Source organism: Aquarana catesbeiana, linkage group LG08, assembly GCF_042186555.1.
Source record: "Aquarana catesbeiana isolate 2022-GZ linkage group LG08, ASM4218655v1, whole genome shotgun sequence".
Taxonomy (NCBI): Eukaryota; Metazoa; Chordata; class Amphibia; order Anura; family Ranidae; genus Aquarana; species Aquarana catesbeiana.
The window spans coordinates 43,782,268-43,801,823 of record NC_133331.1 but is presented as its reverse complement, the minus strand read 5'-3'; the positions used below and the strand labels follow the sequence as shown (position 1 = coordinate 43,801,823).

The 19,556-nt window shown below is 43.5% G+C and overlaps 1 protein-coding gene across 1 annotated transcript in view; it reads left to right on the top strand.

Annotated features, from left to right (window-relative positions):
* EDRF1 (erythroid differentiation regulatory factor 1) overlaps positions 1 to 19,556 on the top strand; it is a 159,890-nt gene that overhangs the window by 114,372 nt on the left and 25,962 nt on the right. Inside the window, exon 22 of the mRNA XM_073595756.1 lies at positions 5,991 to 6,106. Coding sequence (XP_073451857.1) covers positions 5,991 to 6,106 — 116 coding nt within the window. The remainder of the gene's footprint in view (positions 1 to 5,990; positions 6,107 to 19,556) is intronic.

The window sequence follows — 19,556 nt, the reverse complement described above, 5'->3', positions numbered from 1 at the left end:
AATGGACATACATATATGCAATTCATAACAGAAATACATGAATTAAAATCGCCAATCAAAATCACAAAATCGCATGAAATGAGAAAACTCGATAAAAAATTGATAAATGTCAGGGATATGATTTAGGCTTGATAGGGCATCCTTAGTTTGCGAACCCGACGCGTTTCTTGGCTTCTTGCCAGTCATCAGGGGTGGGATGCATAATTTAACTGAGAAAAACAAAGGAATATCATAAATATTGATACATGTGGAACCTCCAGCTAATAGAGAAAATCGTATCAAAAATGTCCATTGTCACTGTAATAAATATTGATACATGTGGAACCTCCAGCTAATAGAGAAAATCGTATCAAAAATGTCCATTGTCACTGTAATAATGTCACTGGTCCCCAAAAAGTGTCAGATTTGTCCGCCTCAATGTCGCAGTCCTGCTAAAAATTGCAGATCGCCGCCAGTACCAGTAAAAAAAAATAAAAAGTCCCTACATCTGTCGAATATTTAGTAGACGCTATAACTTTTGCACAAATAATCAATATACGCTTATTGGGGTTTTTTTTAACCAAAATTATGTAGAAGAATACATATTGGCCTAAATTGATGAAAAAATTTAGTTTTTTTACTTTTATTTTTATTTTTTTTTATTTTGAATATGTATTATAGCAGAAAGTAAAAAAATATTGTTTTTCAAAATTGTTGTTTTTTGTTTATAGCGCAAAAAAAAAAAAAAAAACCCCGCAGAGGTTATCAAATACCACCAAAAGAAAGCTCTATTTGTGGGGAAAAAGGGGACATGTTGTTTGGGTGCAGCGTCACACGACCGCACAAGGGTCAGTTAAAGCGACGCAGTCCCGTATCACAAAAAATGGCCTGGTTAGGAAGTTGGTTAAACCTTCCGGGGCTGAAGTGGTTAAAGGAACGCAGTGCCGTATCGAAAAAAATGGTTAGGTCGGGGGGGGTAAATCTTCCGGATGTCAAGTGGTTAATTATCTTTTGGATTTACTGATTAACTTAACACATGAATTTCACAAAAGATGACACTTTCAGCTCATATACTCTTCTTCGGAGTCATCCTCAATTAAAGCTACTATATATACGTGAGTATAAGTCGACCCGAATATAAGCCGAGGCACCTAGTTTTACCACAAAAAATGGGAAAATGTATTGACTCGAGTATAAGCCTAGGGTGAGAATGCTGCAGGTACTGTAAGTGGAAAAGAGGGTCAACAATGCCCATCTGCAGCCTCACTGTGTCCATCTGCAGCCCTTTTGCCTCGGCCTCAAGTACCTTGATCGGCGTTATCTCCTGGCGCTGTGCCCATCTGCAGTCATATCTCTCGGCGCTGTGATACATTCAGTCTAATCCGCGGCCATGCAGTGTAAACAAGCGGCCGTCTCCTCCTCCTCCATGTCGTCTTCCGTGACTGAACACTGACTCGGTTTTCCAGCAGTGAGTCAGTGTTCAGCCTATCACGGACGGTGTTCTGACGAGAAAGGTCCCCCCATCGGATATTGTCCGCCCTGTACTGCACAGCGCTTGCGCAGTACGGAGGACAAAGACGCCAAAAGTCTCTGAAGAACAGTTGATCATAATGTATATCGAGAGCGTGCGTGAGCGTGTGACAGAATGTTGTATTAAATGCGCAGGCGCCATGTAGAGGTCATGAACAGGTGTTCATGTTCGGAAGCTTTCGGCGTCTCCTATGTCCTCCGTGCTGCGCCTGCGCAGTACAGGGCAGACACTATCCGATGGGGGGACCTTTCTCGTCAGAACACCGACCGTGATAGGCTGAACACTGATGGCGCTTGGTTACACTGCATGGCCGCTGATTAGACTGAATGTATCACAGCGCCGGGGGATTAGGATGCAGAGGAGGACTCAAGTATAAGCTGAGGGGGGCATTTTCAGCACAAAAAAAATGTGCTGAAAAACTCGGCTTATACTCGAGTATATACGGTAGTCTTTTATAAATAAACCTGCACAATAATAAGCTAAAAATTAATGTTTAAATTCTGACAAAAGTCTACTCCGGCGTGCTTCTCATTGATGCCCCAATTAGTTTTATTGTTGTTGGTGTATAGAATATTACACTTTAACGGTTTACTAGGACCACCCTTTTTTACTATTTATATATACTGTAAGTATAAAATGACGAGTTCTGGATCCCCAGCAGAGGAATAAATCTGTGTTTGATAGAACAGTCACTGCAGGAATAATTCATGAACAGGATATGATCTGTTCTAAACAGTGAGGTGCCAAGAGCTATACATTGTGTATATGATTGGTCCTATTTGCCTATACTGCGACATTCTGACGGATTGTTCCCAGGTTAGTACAATCCCTTCTGCAGCTTTCAGTTTGCTCGGCTAGCACAATGCAGATAACATGTGCAGCGGGTGCCCTGCCAGAGGGTATTATAAGAACAGATGTACAGGCAGCATGTGTGGTACATACAAACAAAGATGCTCATTATGATAAAAGCGCCTCACATGGATGACTCCTATCCCATCTATTATAGACCTGCAGGCTAAAATTACCCCAAATCTGCAAATCCGATTAATTCAACTGAAAAATTGCTGTGCTGGGAAAGTAGAGGGATTTTTTTTTTTTCTGCACGGCCTTGTTCACACTTGCTGCTGCCAAGCAGTGTCAGTAGTTGCAGAGCAATGTAAATCCGCTGAATTGGTGACATTTCTTAATTTCAGACTGGGTTTTGAGCATCAACACTACGTTAAGTAGCAGGACAGACACTTGGAAAAGGCTGGAGGCTTAAGCAGCAAATACAGAGTTTGTTAGAACAAGGAGATGCATTGATCCAACATATAAGCTGCTTTACATCAGATATATTTGATGTATTTAACATGCTTTACCTAGATCTTTCCTCCCTGCATCCCCTCTATAAAGTGTGTCTAAACCCAAGAACAAAAATATGATATATTGCAGCTTATAGGTCCTTAGATGTGGTGGCTGCAATAGTCTTTTCTTTTTTCAGGCTTCTTCTCTTTTATTTTAAAGACCCCCTTTCATACTGAGGCAGTTTTCAGGTGTTGTAGCGCTAGAAATAGCACCTGTAAAGCACCTGAAAACTGCCTCCCATGCCGCCCGAGTGCTTTCACACTGGAGCGGTGCACTTTCGGGACATTATAAAAAGTCCTGCAAGCAGCATCTTTGGGGCGCTTTGGGAGCGCTGCATACAGCCCATCCACCCCCCACCCCGCCCCTGCCCATTGCAATGAATGGACAGCGCTTTTGAAGCGCGACAACACGGGCGTTTTTAACCCCTTCTTTGGGGTTAAAAGCACCCGCTATTGGCCGAAAAGCGCTGCTAAAACAGCGGTAAAGCGCCGCTAAAAGGAGCGGGGCTTTACTGCTAACGCACGGGGGGGCCCGGTGTGAAAGGGGTCTAAATGGTGATTCTGTCAGTGACAATGTTTCTGTCCTAGCATGAAAGAACTGTACTGTAATTGTGAAAGCGCAGTGTTGTCTGCATGGGAAAGGAAGTGTTAGGACTACAGAACACCTCCCCCTCTTCTCATCTATTACATAAGCGGAGAGATGGTATGTAGTCCATCAGGAAAACACTGGCCGACAGCACTGCTTGGGATTTTACTGCAGTAGAGGCAATATTTTCAGTTCACTACAGGAGGTTAGATCACTGGATTTCAGGAATATCGGCTATCATTTTTCCGTTGCATTTTTAAAGAGTCTAAACATAGAAAAAGTAAAGGTTTGCAGCTACTCCCGACCAGCCCAGGTGAATAAACGATAAGGAGCGGCCTCTGCCTACATGTCTCCACCAAACCACACACCCTGATGCATAGTCATAGGCTGACTAAGCTCTGGTGGGTGGGGCAAAATGCGTTAGAGTTTGAGGGCTGAGGGTGTTCCTTTTTTATTCACCTGGGCTGGTCGGGAGTAGTGGCAATCTTTTCCTCTTGCCAATCCAGAGAGCTAGTAAATGTAAAGAGGAATAGATCGGCGCTACTCTTGACCAGCCCAGGTGACAAGATAAAGAACGGCCTCAGCCTACGTCTCCACCAATCCACAAACCCTGATGCGTTTGGCCCACCCATCTGGTCTTAGTCAGCCTATGACTAAGCCCCGGTGGGCAGGGTAAAATGCATTAGGGTTTGTGGTTTGGTGGAGACATGTAGGCAGAAGGCAGCTCCTTATTGTTCACCAGGGCTGGTCAGGCTTAGTGGTGATCCTTGCTTCCTTACATTTACTAGCCCTCTGGATTGATGGCAGGACAAGCCTTCACCCCATGCTCTGCGACACAGGGATATGCTTTCACTTCTACTTTGAGCGATGCCGAAAGCAATTTAATGAAATGTGAATATATTGCAGAGATGAGCTGCATATACTGCCATCTTCCCTTCCTGTATCATTGGGAGCAAACTGTCTCTACCATGTTCTTGCTCCAGGTATGCCTTGTTGCTGCTGTATGTTCCTGCTTACTACAGCCTTCTAGGATATGTGATGGGGATATCCCAAGAGGCTGCAGAACAGGTACACAGTGTTCTCCCCAAGGCAAGAATGGGGGCAGGGGGCTGGTTAACAGAAACATTTTATAAAAACAAAAAAAAAAATTTAATTAAAAAAAAAAATTGGCTAGGGGGAGGGTTGGATTGGGAAAAGGTTTGTTTTAAGCATGAAGGTCTTCTTTAAAAGAGAAGTTCAGCATTTAAAAAAACAAAACAAAGAATTATACTCGCCTAGGTGGATGTAGCATCGATTTGATGCTGCATCTGTCCCCCCGCCAGTTCTGCAGTGAGAACTGATCGATCAAACACTGATGATCGCTAATTTCTCCCGTCCACTCTGAGCAGAGAGCTGTGACTGTCAGTCAGCGGCTCTCTGCTCACCCCTCCAGCATGCACTGTAGCACAGGGCGGTGGAGGGGTTGGGAGGGGCTGTTTCAGCCTTTTAGTGGGTCGCTGAGAGGCTGAGCTAGCTGCCAGTCCATGCTTCTGGACAAATCCCAACCATATGGTCGGGATCTTTTCCAAGCCTGGACTGGTTGAGTGACGTCAGCCAACAGCAGGCTTTAGCCCGCTGTCTGCTGAAAACGGGTCACAGGAGTGCAGAACGAACCATAGGAGAAGTAGGGACAAAAAAAGCTTTGGCCATACATTTCCTTTTAAGTACATTTTAGATATTTATGTCTGTGTACAGATTCCATAAATTAAATTCCTTTGGTATAAAATTTTTAAGTGGAGGGAAAAAAAAAAAAACTAGATGCATTCTTAAATCCAGCTGAAGAAAGTACCTGAATTTGTCGGAAAAAAAACGATGCATTCATTTATTTTTGCATAGGAGCCTGCAAAGCATCACTAGTGCAATGCACAGGCTCCTGCAGACTTTTTTGCAGCCGCTGGTCCGTACCAAGGTATGGGCCTTCAGTTATGGGCTGCAGGAAATGTGATCACAACACTTGTGTTCCATAGATAACTACAAGTCCTACTGTTGCAGTGGCAAAGAGGACTTGTAGTTTATCCACACACAGATCTCTGTGAATGATGTGGCTGTGCTGGTGGTGCCATGGCTTGGCACCATGTTATATGTTATACCCTAAATTTAGGTGCAACATGTAACATTATAAGAGAGGTCGCCATTGTAGTAATTTGTGCTCCTAGTCCAAACAGAGCAGCCGGGAAGTGGGACTGCTCTGAAAAGGGTTGTCCTGTGCAGCCGTACAGGATCACCACAATATGTTACTTTACAAATCCTTTGATAGAACAGTTCCTGTATTTGTTTCCTTTTTGTATTTTGCTTTTTGTTTGGAGTTTTCTTTTGGATTGTATTATAATTAGAGACTTAACTTTTTTTTTTTTTCTTATTTACAATAGTTCATGACTCTGTCCTTGTTTTGCCCAGGGTGTAAATGGGCTTTGAAAATCCTTTGTTAGCTTTATCAGGTTTCTGAGCTGTCTCATAGTCTCCCTTATATTGGCATCAGATGACTTTACTGCATGTGTTGTCTTGATTCCAGGCCAGAACAGCACTGCGGGTAAAGTGAAGAGCCTGTGTGGAGCTCTGGAGATTATGATGAATACGCAATGTGCTTTCGTTGTTCTTCAGAAAGAGCTGGAGTGTGAAAGTGATCAGGTAAGAGAAGTTTGCCAAGCTGTGAGTGGGAACACAGGCCTGAAATGTGCTGACACAGGCTTTCTGTTTACATCACACTGGGAGTCACATGAGTGTCCCTTGTCTGTCCTCTGAACAGGCAACCTTTACTGTCATCAGTGGCAGTACCTGTGCCAGGGCTCTTCCCAACAAATCACACTTTGATCTTGGTCCTGGGAAGCCAGCAAGCTTGTCTGTCCAAATAGCCATCTGCTGGAGCTTTGTATAAACAGGGATGCCTCTTCGCAGCCTGCTAATACAGGTGGTAGTTTAATTACATGATTAATAGCTCTAGAATTGATACTGTTTATCACAAGCAGGAATATTGTATATGCCCGGCAGATCTGTGGTCATATTGCATATAAATGTTGTCTGTCTCCTGACTATCTGTAAGCCTTACGTTAATGTTGCTGTGTCTTAAAGAATATGTAAACCTTTTATAAGCTTTAAAGGGTAAGTTCACCTTTACAGTAAATCTGTAACGTGAACTTACACTGGACCGGACCCGACCCCCCCGGTCACGCTATACAGAAGTCACGCGATCCCCTGCTGTGACCCATTCAGTCGCCAGCTTCACGAATCCTGGGATTTGATCTCCTAAACATACCTTGTAAAGGTGCATATAGGAGGCAGAACCCGTCCAGCCTGTCCTGTTAGTGCTGGAGAAGAGGGGAGAAAGCTGCGGGGATTTCAAATCCCTGGACCGGTAAAGCGGTGACCCGATGTCTCACAGTGGGTAATCGCGGAAGTCGGGGTACAGCGGGACCTGGGGGGAGATGGGGAAGGGTGTCCAGTGTTTTATAAAGGTGAACTTGCCCTTTAAAACTTATAAAAGATTTTAGAGATAAGGTTTACATATTCTTTAAAACACAGTAACATTACCGTAGGCTTACAGATAGAAAACAGAAAACAGATAACGTTTATACGCTAGATGACCACAGATCTGCCGGGCATATACAATATTCCTGCTTGTGATAAACAGTATCAAATCTAGAGCGATTTAATCATGTAATTTAAACTACCACATGCATTAGCAGGTGAACCTACACTTTAACAGGTTAATGTAATTTCAAAGGTTTTTTTTTTTTTTTTTTTTTTCTTTTTCTAAAGCTAAACTCAGGGAAAATTATTTATTTTTCCCCCATGCGGTTGGGCTGTGCCCGCCCTTCACAGGTGAACTGCTCTTTTTTGTCTAGGGGTTCGAAGACCTACTCGCCTAATCCTCCAATCCTTCCAATGCAAGACCTCCCAACCTTCCCTGCGGTCCAGCTGTCTTGTGCGGTGGACTGTTTCTGACGTCGTCATGCCCATAAAACGGCTCTGGACCTGAAGATGTCCATAACAGTCCACCGCTGGATGTGCAGAAGCGCCTTTTTCCGGAGGGTCGAGGCACCGCGTGAGTATAAGCTCTGTTCACCCTTAGACCAAACCATCAGTTATCCCATGCAGTGCGGGAACAGTGCAGTACAGGGTCAGGCTCCTGCAGACACTGCATATAGCTCTTTGCTTGTATCTTTGTACAGGCAGACAGTTGCTGAGCTGCCAGAAGTGTCCATGGTGTGCCGATCAGCTCTCTTGTAGTCGATTGAAATCTGTCTGTGCCGTGGTAGCAGATGGGACTTGTATTTCATTCAGTCACAGATCGCTCTGTTCTGATTTTTAAATGCGACGGCGGCTGCGGGGGTGGAAGAATTCCCATCCACGGTCATGGGGGGACTCGGTCTATTTGAGTGGTGATAAGCCTAAATATGGGTGTAACATGTTGCTAAAGGTGCATTTAGCCAATATTCGTGTGCTCTCGGGTCATCAGAAGCTGCCTTTTGAACTATTAGGAATATTCTCATGTCTGACCACACTCACAAAGTGGCCTTTCTCGTTACTATCACTTCTGCACGGAGGTTCTCTGACATAGCAGCCTTATCCTCGAAGGAGCCATTTTTTTTTTTTTTTTTTTAAATTTTCTTTGCCACATCAGTGTTCGTTTTTGGGGGTGAAAGTTTCACCTTAACGGTTCAATACTTTCCCGACTCATTACTCACATCATGGTGGCTTTGATACCTTTTATCTCTTGTTTTTCTTTCAATATTACAAATATCTTTTGTATCTATCTACTTATTTGTAGCATCAAACTAATCTATCTAATTTTTAATCGTAAGATCTGAACTTAAACCCCGTTTAAACCCCTCCTAATCAAACCCCCTACCCTTTCCCTCCCCCCCCCCACCCCAACCTACTCCTTCTCAAGATCCTATATTTCTTCCTCCGTACTCCTTCATGTTAACTGAATCCCCCTCCCACAATGGACACTACTTCTGTTGCCTGTTCATCTATCCTTCTCGCTGGGTTCCCCCCAGCAAGCTCTATTGAGTTCTCAAGACCTCTAACACCCTTGGTGAGCTTTTAAATTTTTGCCACTTCTTCCATTTTTCCTCGAACTCTTCCAATTCCGCTTCCTCCGTACATCTCAAATATTCTAAGTTCTGGGTTTCGTTTATTTTGTCGTACCATTCTTGTATTGTTGGACCATGTTTCTCCTGCCAATGGCTTACAAGCAGACTCTTAGCTGCATTCAACATTTGGGGGACTAGTGTTCTCAGATATAATTCAGTTGGCATTCTAAAGCCGTGAAACAGACATACCCATGGATCATCCGGCACTGCTATTTGGGTTATCTCGCCAATGATTTTCCCAATATCATCCCAGAATTCCCTTATTTTTGTGCAGTGCCACCAAATGTGTGCCATTGTACCCAATTCCATACATCCCCTCCAGCATAGTTGTGAAATTTCATTCTGGTATTTAGAAGCTCTATCTGGGGTAATATACCATCTTGACAAGCATTTGTAATTTAGCTCAGACATTTTATAGTTTACCGAAGTACTATGAACTCGCTTCAGTAGGGTTATAACCTCGTCTTCTTTAAGTTTTGATTTTAGTTCTAATTCCCATTTTTTAATGTATGCTGGGATGTCTGTTCCCTTCAGATCCACTAGTATCCTATAGGTTTTTGAAATCCCCTTCTTCCCATCCTGACCAACACAGAGTTTCTCAAACGGTTTGAGATTATCCATCATTCTAATTGGTTGGGGGAGCGTTTCAACAAAATTTTTTAACTGGCTGTATTGCCACCTGTTAAGGGTCATAAGGTCACTTTTATTTTTCAGGTCCTGAAATGAACATAGTTTACCTTTCTGCATAACATCCTTTAGCTGAGCTCCTCCTTGCAGTATCCATCTCCCACTTAGATTCTCCATTCCTGGTGCAAAAAACTCAGTGTCCCTCAGAGGGATCAAAGGGGAGTTATACTCCCATTTTTCCCTCCTGTGCAAATTATCCCATATTTTCAAAGTATGTCTAGTGATACTATGTGCCTCAGAACAAAGTTTCCTAAAATGTGAAGGTATCCAGATAACTTTACTTAACTCTACTTTACTAATTGTATTTTCCATTTTTACCCACCTCTTCTCTTTGTTTCCTTTTGCCCAATCTATAATTCTAGATAAAGTGATTGCTTCGTGATATAATCTAATGTCTGGTGCTCCCCACCCCCCTTTCTCTTTATCCCTTGCCAAAGTGTCGTAACTTATACGTGACTTTTTTCCCCTCCAAATAAATTTAATAATAAGAGAATGCAGTTTTTTAAGATATACTTGTGGAAGCGGGATTGGTAACATCTGCATTTTAAATAGAATCTTTGGTAGGATTGCCATTTTAATAATATTAATTCTTCCCCCCCATGACAGCTGTCCTCTTGTGACTCTATTCAACTCCCTCTTGATCTCATTCAGGAGGAGGATGAAGTTAGCTTGAAACAGTGACTCTCTATTCCCTGTTATTTTTACCCCAAGGTAGTTTATCTCCTTTTTTCCCCATGAAAATGGAAATTCTTTGTGGACCATATGATCTTTTTTGTCAGTCTTAATTTCTAATATTTCAGATTTAATTGGATTGATCTTGAAGTTTGATATTTCTCCGTATTCTTTCAGAGTTTTTAGCAGGTTAGGAAGAGTTATTCTAGGTCTAGTAATATACAACAAAATATCGTCTGCAAAAGCAGCCAGTTTGTGTTCTTCCTCACCGTCCGAAACCCCCGAAATATCCGGATTGAGCCTTATCCGTTCGAGCAGGGGCTCAAGCGTCAGCACGAACAAAAGGGGGGACAATGGGCAGCCCTGTCTTGTTCCGTTAGTCATTTTGAACGGTTCTGACAGCGTTCCATTAACCTTGACCTTTGCTGAAGGACATGTATACAGTGCCTTTATCCTTCTGATCATAATTGGTCCGAATCCTATTTCCTTCAGCGCACTGAACATGAAGCCCCAGTCTACCCTGTCAAAAGCTTTCTCAGCATCTATTGACAGGAGTAGACCTGGGGCTCCGCTGTCTCTCATTTTTTGAATTACCATAAGGGTTCTGATCCCATTATCCCTTCCCTCCCTACCCGGAATGAATCCCGCCTGGTCTGGGTGTATCATATTATTTAGGATGTGCTTCACTCTCCCTGCCAGTATTTTCGCGAACAATTTCGTGTCTGCATTTAGGAGCGCTATTGGTCTGTAGCTAGAACAGAGAGTACTGTCCTTGCCCTCCTTCAAAATGATGGCGATAATTGCTTCTGACGCTTCTTTTCCCATCTCCCACTTCGTACCTATCCCGTTCATATATGTACAGAGTTTAGGGATTAGGAGATCTTGGAACCTTTTGTAATATATTACTGAGAAACCATCCGGCCCGGGACTTTTCCCTACTGACGTCTCCCTCAAAGTTTTTTTAATTTCCTCTTCTGTAATGGGACCCTCAAGTAAATTATATGTATCTTCTTCTATTTTCTTTAAACCGAGTTCCTGAAAAAAAGCTTTAGTTCTTTCCCTTTTTTTTTCTGTCTCTCTTTTTGAGGTAGTGCTGTTGATCGAATACAGTCCCTCATAGTACTTTTGGAAAACTTTGGCAATTTCTCCTGTTTTATATTTTACTTCCCCTTCTAAAGTCTTGATTTTCTCAATATAATTGTTGGACTTCCTTTTTTTTAGGATTTTTGCTAGGAACTTCCCTGGTTTATTACCTCCCACATATCTCTCTTTCTTTAATAAATTGTACGTTTCTCGCGTGTCTTGTTCGATTAGGGTTCTCATAGTCTCTCTTTTGTTGTGAAGTCTAAGGAGCACCTCCTTCCCCCCCTCTTTTTTATGGATCTGTTCAAGTTCCTCTATTTCACTCATGATTACAAGTTTATCTTCCCTTCTCTTTCTCTTCTTTTCCGCACCTGCCTTAATCAGGATCCCCCTAATATAGGCTTTGTGGGCCTCCCATATTATTGACTCTGAGACTTCAACTGTTTCATTAGTTTTAAAGTAGAACTCTAGTTCCCTCAGCACCAGGTCCCGTATCTCTTTATCATTTATTAATTCCTCATTTAACTTCCAGCTAAAGCTCTTATTATGGGTCTGTCTCATGTTCACTGTCAAACTTACAGGCGCATGGTCAGAGAAAGTCACCACCCCGATATCTGAGCTAGCGATCTCCTCCAACCAGCAGTGCTCGATCAAGAAGAAGTCCAGTCTAGAATAAGTCCCATGTACGGGGGAGTAGAACGTATAATCCCTACTATCATCATGTTGCGTCCTCCACACGTCCACCATTTGGCACTGGTGCAGTTTCTTTCTCACTCTATTGCCCCAGACCGAACTTACCCCCTGCACATGGGACGATTTATCCTTCTCTGGCTCTAAACACAGATTAAAATCACCAGCCATTATAGCTAGGCCTTCCTTGAATTCGGTAAATTCTGCCAACCTCCTGATCATAAAATTATGTGGGTTTTTGTTTGGGCCATAAATGTTTGCCAGTGAACATTCAACACCATTGAGTTTCCCTTTTAAGAACAAAAACCGACCCTCTGGGTCAGTCCTTCTCTCATATAGTTCGAACCTTACTCCATTGGCAAACCCAATGGCTACTCCTTTTGCGCGTGGTGTGGATGAGTCACCATAGAACCAAACTGGGAAGTCCTTGGAGAAGATTTTTTGGTTCCTCTCCAGGAGAAAATGAGTCTCCTGGAGAAAAACCACATCAGCTCCCCGGAATTTCAGTTCCTGCAAAATATTAACACACTTCACCCTTGCGTTCAAACCTCGTACATTATATGAGATTATTTTAATATTGCTCATCTATCCTACAGAAGTTCTTTCCTAGTCCCTGCAACAGAGTGGTGTCCGTGGGATTCAAAATTAATCGCTGTACTTTCCTACCGGCCCTCAACTCCTTCCTATTCCCCCAACCCGTTCCCTACCCTCCCTCCTACCTCCCCCAATACCCACCCCACTCCCCCTTCCCTCCCCTTCCCCCATGGGGATATTAGGCCCTCTCATGGCCCAAAAAAAGAACCGTGGCTCCTCCAACTCCACCCGCCCCTTCGGTTCTCCCCCTGAGGTTGAGATCGGACTGGGCCGCCCCTTTCCCAATGCTCCCCCTGATATTGAGGGGTGCCCAAGCCTGGTTGATCCCCCCCCCCTCCACCCCACCACCTCACACCCCCCCCGCCCCTCACACACCCCCAGATCTTAATTTAACCTTGTTTGGCTAGGTCTTATAACTGTTCCATTACGGTTTTCTCGTTTTAAATATTGGCCTCCAAGCCTGCTGCATCCCATGAACTCCTGCGTCCCCAGTCTTAACCCACCAACCCGGTATTTCCACCAGAGGCACCTCTAATCGATCACAAAATTTAGCTGTTTCTTCTGGGAATCTTAAAGTGGCCGATCTGCCGTCTTTACGTCCAGTAAGGCAGGCTGGGAACCCCCATGAATAATGGACATCATGAACTTTTAACTGTTCAAGGAGTGGTTTTAGTATTCTTCTCCTAGCTAGTGTTTCTGCTGCCAGGTCCGGAAATATCTGCAACTTTGTCTCGCCGTACTTCACTGGGTAGTTCTTCTTCAGATTTTCCTTGACTTTCTCTTTGTCGCTGTACTTGTGAAATCTTGCGATGACATCTCTTGGGACCTCACCCTTTATTTCTGCCGGTTTTCTAATCCTGTGTATTCTCTCGAACTTTATTTTTTTTGCATTCTCCGGAGTATACACCATTCTCCCAAAGTCCATTACTCCTTGTAGGTCTTCGGTTCCCCCTTGTGGTTCCGGCAGGCCCCTGATCCGTAGGTTCTTCCTTCTACTCCTATTTTCCTGATCTTCCGCTCTGTAACGTAGATTCTTCTGTTCTCTTTGTAGCTCTTCCATCTGGGATTTAAGTTCCTTTATCTCTTCATTTTGTTTATCCATCTTTGTTTCTGCTTCTTCTACTCTTTGCAACATATGATTCATCTCTTCTCGGACAGAGCCTATTTCCCCCTTTATAGTTACTTCCAGTTTGGCAAACATTTCCGCCATTTCACTTTTAGTGGGGAGAAGTTTTTTTTGTTGGGGTTCCATTGTTGCCTCTTCAGTTATTTCGCTGCTTCCTATGTGGATATCAGCCTCTACTGTCTGTCTTCTTGTCCCTATCCTGGGGGTGCACTCAGGTGTTTTGATTTTGGTCTCTTTTTGTTTGCCTGGGCTATTCTTGCCGGAGTCCTGCACCATGTACTTTCTAATGGTTCCCGGGCTTGCACTTGTCCTGGATGGGTTAGCAGTGTTAGCAGTCGCTCCTTTCGTGGTTTTACCTTTCATTTCTTTCCTAGAACTGCTCTTGAATCAGGCTTTTTGTCCCGGCCGCCTACCGTTTTCCAAGGACTCACTTCTGGTTCCCAGGGAGCTCCTGCTTCCTTTAACAGGTCTGACACAGGCTTAAAATATCTGTCAAAAGAGGGCTCCTGAGTCTCTAGACAAACATCTCCACCAATCCTTGTTCTGGAAACAGTTAAAGGGTACGGCCCCAGAGGACCCTTTTGCTGAGGGCCCTTATTCGATCTCTACGTGTTGATTCAGCAAACCCCCGACTAAATTGGCCACCAAAATAATTTATTCGACTTAATTACTGCTGCTTAGCGACTAAATAGCCCACCACCTCCCCTCTGTATAATTAGGGCCGCCTTATCCAAATGGTTCAACGCCCTGAAAGATAATTTTTGTAACTGTCCCCTTTTTTTCACTGTAGCACTGGTCCGGCTGAGACAGGGTGATATATCCTGTCCCCCCAACAGGGTACCCCCTCCCAAGCAACCAGTCCTCTGTTCACACAGGAGCGATGACCTCTTCCCCTGGGCTATATATTAGCAGTGCTAGATGTGTACCTCAAAATGGGATTTTAAGGGCAATGCAGAAATTGGCAGTGTTGAATTATAGTTAAAAAGAAGTTTATTGATACAAAAACGAATAGGATATACATGAACATACACATTGATCTAGTTAAGAATAATTATAAAAACATCAGATATATGGAAACATATGATGCATCCTACTGCTAGTTACAAGTACCACCCCCGATAGGTGTGATGGCGTCCTGATAGCAGATTTCCAACGCGTTTCAACTTATTGTAAGGATAAAGTCTTCCTCAGGGAGGGACTGCATCACATTCTAAAATTTTAAGTAACAGCATGATTATTGGTATATACTTAAATATTTGTTTGTTACCTATATCTACAGAAATCGCATTACAACAGAAAAGTATTATATGCGACTTACATTTGCGACTACAGAAATCGCATTACAACAGAAAAGTATTATATGCGACTTACATTTGCATTTAACTGTGAGAAATCGCTTTCCCAGTGCTGGCAGGGGTCCTAACACGTGATTGTCAATGCTGCTCAAATATCCTCTACGGGATGGCCTGGTATATTGTGAAGAAACCAGTATTTGGCAGTCGTGATAATTAAACAACTGAAAAACATGAAGTTATAAGGGAAATGCTAAGAAATTGAACATCAAAAAGGTCAAAGAATGGAAATAATGGTGATTCGTAGGGGAAATAAGGTTCCCCAGGGCCATCATAGAGTAAAAGAGATCAAATACCTTAAATTGATTGTGTCAGGTGTATTGTTCCAAGTGGCAGGGAGCTCTGGTCCTGGAGTACCTCTCTGTAACAAAGCCAGTTGTGGAATGCTGCCTGTGGCCATCCCTGGCGTCCTAATATATGGGGTGTGGGCGTGGCTAAGTGATGGGCGTAGCCCTATTCTAGGTAGAGTCTCACATTCATTGGTGGTGCAGTGGAGGGGGTGCGACTTCAATTGGCTGCTGTCACTGTTTAGAGGAAGCACCTTTGTACAATGTATTGAGGGGAAGCGTCCAGAAGCTTCCCTGTTGTCTAGGTAGCAGACGCTTGGACCTCCTCCAAAAAAAAAAAAAAATTCCTTTTCTCCTCCCCGTGACGTGAAGCCTATTGCTTACACGTAGCCCATGTAGTGTGGGCTCAGGGAGAGGCGGGGAGAGAGGTGCGTCTGGTTGCCGGGGCAATGTGCATATGACGTTGGGGTCACATGGCCCCGACGTCAGTTCCTAAAAGAGGGAGGGGCGCCGTGTGACTCCACAGCGCTATTGAGCAGTCTTATCCATGTTAAACCGGGCATCGGGGCATAGTAGCCCCGCTGTCTGAAAAAAAAAAAAAAGTATCAGACTATGCACAGCGGTGTATGGGGTACTGTTCTATGCTGATGTCATAGATGTCACCAAGATATACAGTGACAAGTATGACAAAAAGTAGCAGGTCTATACTCCCTCATTAGAGATGGAAAAAGGAAGGAAGAAAAATTGTATAAAAGAATTGCAAAGAATTGATTGAAATGGGGATAGTACTGATGAAATATATATAATAAGAGAATGTGAAGGGAGATTTTTATTCTTAAATATGCCCAAACCTCTTTATGATGATTGTACTGTCATTGAGCGAATGGCAGAACATCAAAATTAGGGCTTATAACCACCGACACAGTAGGAAATCCCGGGGCATCAAAATAAGATCTGACGCCTTCGGGGTATTCGGGCCATGATGTTGCGTCATGGCCCCCCCCTGTGCCGGGTAGGGATAGTGGGCAGAATGGCAACGGTATCATTGGCCCTTTGTTTCAGCACTGAGAGGCGGATTCATATGGCACAGTCGCATGAAAAAAATGCATCTGCAGAAATAACAGCAATTAACATAATACTGTATAAAAAATAGTTACACAAAAGAGATTACAGTAATTACAGTAAATAAGTTTAGTTAGAAAAACTCTATTTATAGTCTCTATATTATAATACTCTATATTAGCAGTGAGGGATGGAAAATATGTTGATAACGCGAAACAGCCTTTTTACTTAGAATGAATGGTATACAACCGAATCCACAATTATACTCTATGCGTAGATATGTATCGCAGGTGTTCCTTGGTGTGTGGTCAGACCGATTTTCCTCTATACACAACTTGAGTTACAGCAAACCTCTTTTTTCCTTTTATATGGATAGAGCTAGTCCCCTTTCCTCCTGATCCAAAGATGTTATATTATATGTGGTCATGAGGTATAGGTTTAGATATAATTTACTAAAACGTCCCAGTTCTTTTTTTTTTTTTTTTTTTTTATTTATTTATTTTTTTTTTCTTTTCTTTTTTTTATCCTTTTCCTCTGGGGCCAGACCCTCTTAAACGCAGCCTTTAGACCATATTTATACAGTGTTTAACTGTATCATAAAATACATCATTTCACCAGGCCATTAGCAATCCACAATATAAGACAGAGTAGCCAAACCAAAAATAAAGCATAAACTTATATTACTTGCCCGTCTTCCTCTTTCTCCGTTCTGTTCTGGGGGCTTTTATTTTTCCTTTATTACCTTCATTTTTCCCCCTTACTGGGATAAAACTGGGGTTAGCAGCACTTACCCCTTCCTGCGATTTCCAGGCTCTCTCCTCTAGTTTTTATTTTTTTATTTTTTTTTTTTGTTTTTTTTTTTTTTTGTTTTTGTTTTTTTCCTTTTGCCTTTTCCCCCAAGCTGTCTCTCCACACCACCTTGTTCCGTTTTTTTTTTTTTAAAAATCCAATCCTTTTTACCATAGCCCAAAAAATCCAATCCTTTTTACCATAGCCCAGAGCCCCACACACTGGGAGCAGCGGATTTCTCAGGCGGGTTTAAGAGAGACAGCCAGGGGACGAGTGCACTCAGCTCACTGCCGCTTCGGTTCCTTCAATCAGCCGCGCGGCGTCTCCGAGGCAACGGCGTTCCTGTGTAGACAGGGAGTGAGCGAAGAGGCAGCGGAGGCTGGAGCAGGCTACGGGGAGACTGTGAACCGCCAGTCTTCAGCGATACAGGTGATACAGGCGGACGACCAAGAGGTCAGCTCCCCCATAGGGAGATACAGCGGGGCAGGGGAGGGGGGAGACGATCAGCAGAGCGGACGGGAGAAGGGGCGCACCGGCCCTAGCTATGCATGAGTCGGCGTCTCAGGGAGGGGATCCCAAGCCTCCCGGGCTCAGCATCGCGTCAGGTGAGCTGCCCACATCCGGCTCCTCCCTCCGAAGGAGCCATTTTAACATTGCACAAGGACAAGGTTGTATTGAAGCCAGAATCTCCCTTCCTCCTGAAGGTGGTCTCTTTCCACTTTAACAGGGACATTGTCCTTTCTTCCTTATGTCCTGCTCCACAACATGCAAAGGACATTTCTCTCTTCTCCACTGTCTTGATGTGATACATATTGTAAGAGTTGACCTCTCGGCTATTGCTTATTTAGGCGGTTGGATTTGGAGGTTGGAGACTTCCTTAGCGTTCCTGCAGGTTTCTCCTACATCTTGCTCCACAAGTGCTAGGTAAATAAAACAAGGTATTATTGAAGCCCCTAATTTTAAAGCATAGGGGCCCTCCCTTCCCTGTTAAAGCAGCCTCTATCAGATCTGTTAGCGCTTCATTGGCTTTTTAACATCCAGCATCGGTTTCTCAGATTTGCAAGGCCGCCGTCTGGATTTCTGTTCTCCTGTTTAAATGCCAAGTTCACCTTTGTGAAAAAAATAATGTACCTTTTATATTTTAAATGTGCCATTTGTATTTTTTTTTTTTTCACAAAACACTGCATAGCTTTGCACCTGTGGCTCCTACAGACAAGCCTTGCAGCTTTCTGCCTGTACATCTGTACAGGCTGTCAGTTTGAAAGCTGCAGGGCTTGTGAATGAATTACGATTGATATAGTTGATTTCCCTGCAGCTTTTTCTTTTTGCCAGTATTCAGTCACCTGAAGGTAGCTGTATTAAAAGTGGTTGTAAACCTCAGACCTGAAAAATGAACAAAGCATATCCCTCTATAGTGTGCACTTGTCTCAATTGAGAGCATTAAGTGACATTTCTGTCTGCGACTTTGTTCCTCTGCTATCAGCATGAATCACTTCTGAAAAGTTTTCCTGACACCAAGAAAAGATGGGGACAGGGGAGGGATCTACAGCTGATTGACCACCTCAGCTCTGTTCCTGCGTGCTGTGTAAGGGGTGGGGGGGTATGGGGGGGGGGGTGCCTTACCTCACCTCACCTCACTGACTGAACTATAGTTACATAGTAGGTGAGGTTGAAAAAAGACACAGGTCCATCAAGTCCAACCTATGTGTGTGATTATATGTCAGTATTACATTGTATATCCCTGTATGTTGTAGTTGTTCAGGTGCTTATCTAATAGTTTAAGAAACTATCAATGCTCCCCGCTGAAACCACTGCTTGTGGAAGAGAATTCCACATCCTAAACGCTCTTACAGTAAAGAACCCTCTACGCAGTTTAAGGTTAAATCGCTTTTCTTCTCATTTTAGAGAATGGCCACTTGTCTTATTAAATTCCCTTTCGCGGAAAAGCTTTATCCCTATTGTGGGGTCACCAGTATGGTATTTGTACATTGAAATCGCATCCCCTCTCAAGCGTCTCCTATCCAGAGACAACAAGTTCAGTGCTCATAACCTTTCTTCATAGCTAATATCATCCAGTCCCTTTTATTCCTTTTGTTGTCCTTCTCTGGACTCTCTTCAGTTCCAGCACATCCCTCCTGAGGACTGGAGCCCAGAACTGGACAGCATACTCTAGGTGCAGCCAGACCAGAGTCTTGTAGAGTGGGAGAATTATCCTTTTATCTCTGGAGTTAATCCCCTTTTCAATGCATGCCAATATTCTGTTTGTTTTGCTTGCAGCAGCTTGGCATTGCATACCATTGCTGAGCCTGTCATCTACTAGGGCCCCCAGGTCCTTTTCCATCCTAGATTGCCCCAGAGGTTCTCCCCCCAGTGAGTAGATTGCATTTATATTTTTGCCACCCAAATGCATAATTTTACATTTTTCTACATTAAACCTCATTTGCCATGCCGTTGCCCACCCCATTAATTTAGATCTTCTTGCAAGGTTTCCATATCCTGCGGAGAAGTTATTGCCCTGCTTAGCTTAGTATCGTCCGCAAATACAGAGATTGAACTGTTTACCCCATCCTCCAGGTCGTTTATGAATAAATTAATTAACCCTGGGGGGACCCCAATACCCACCCCTGACCATTCCAAGTA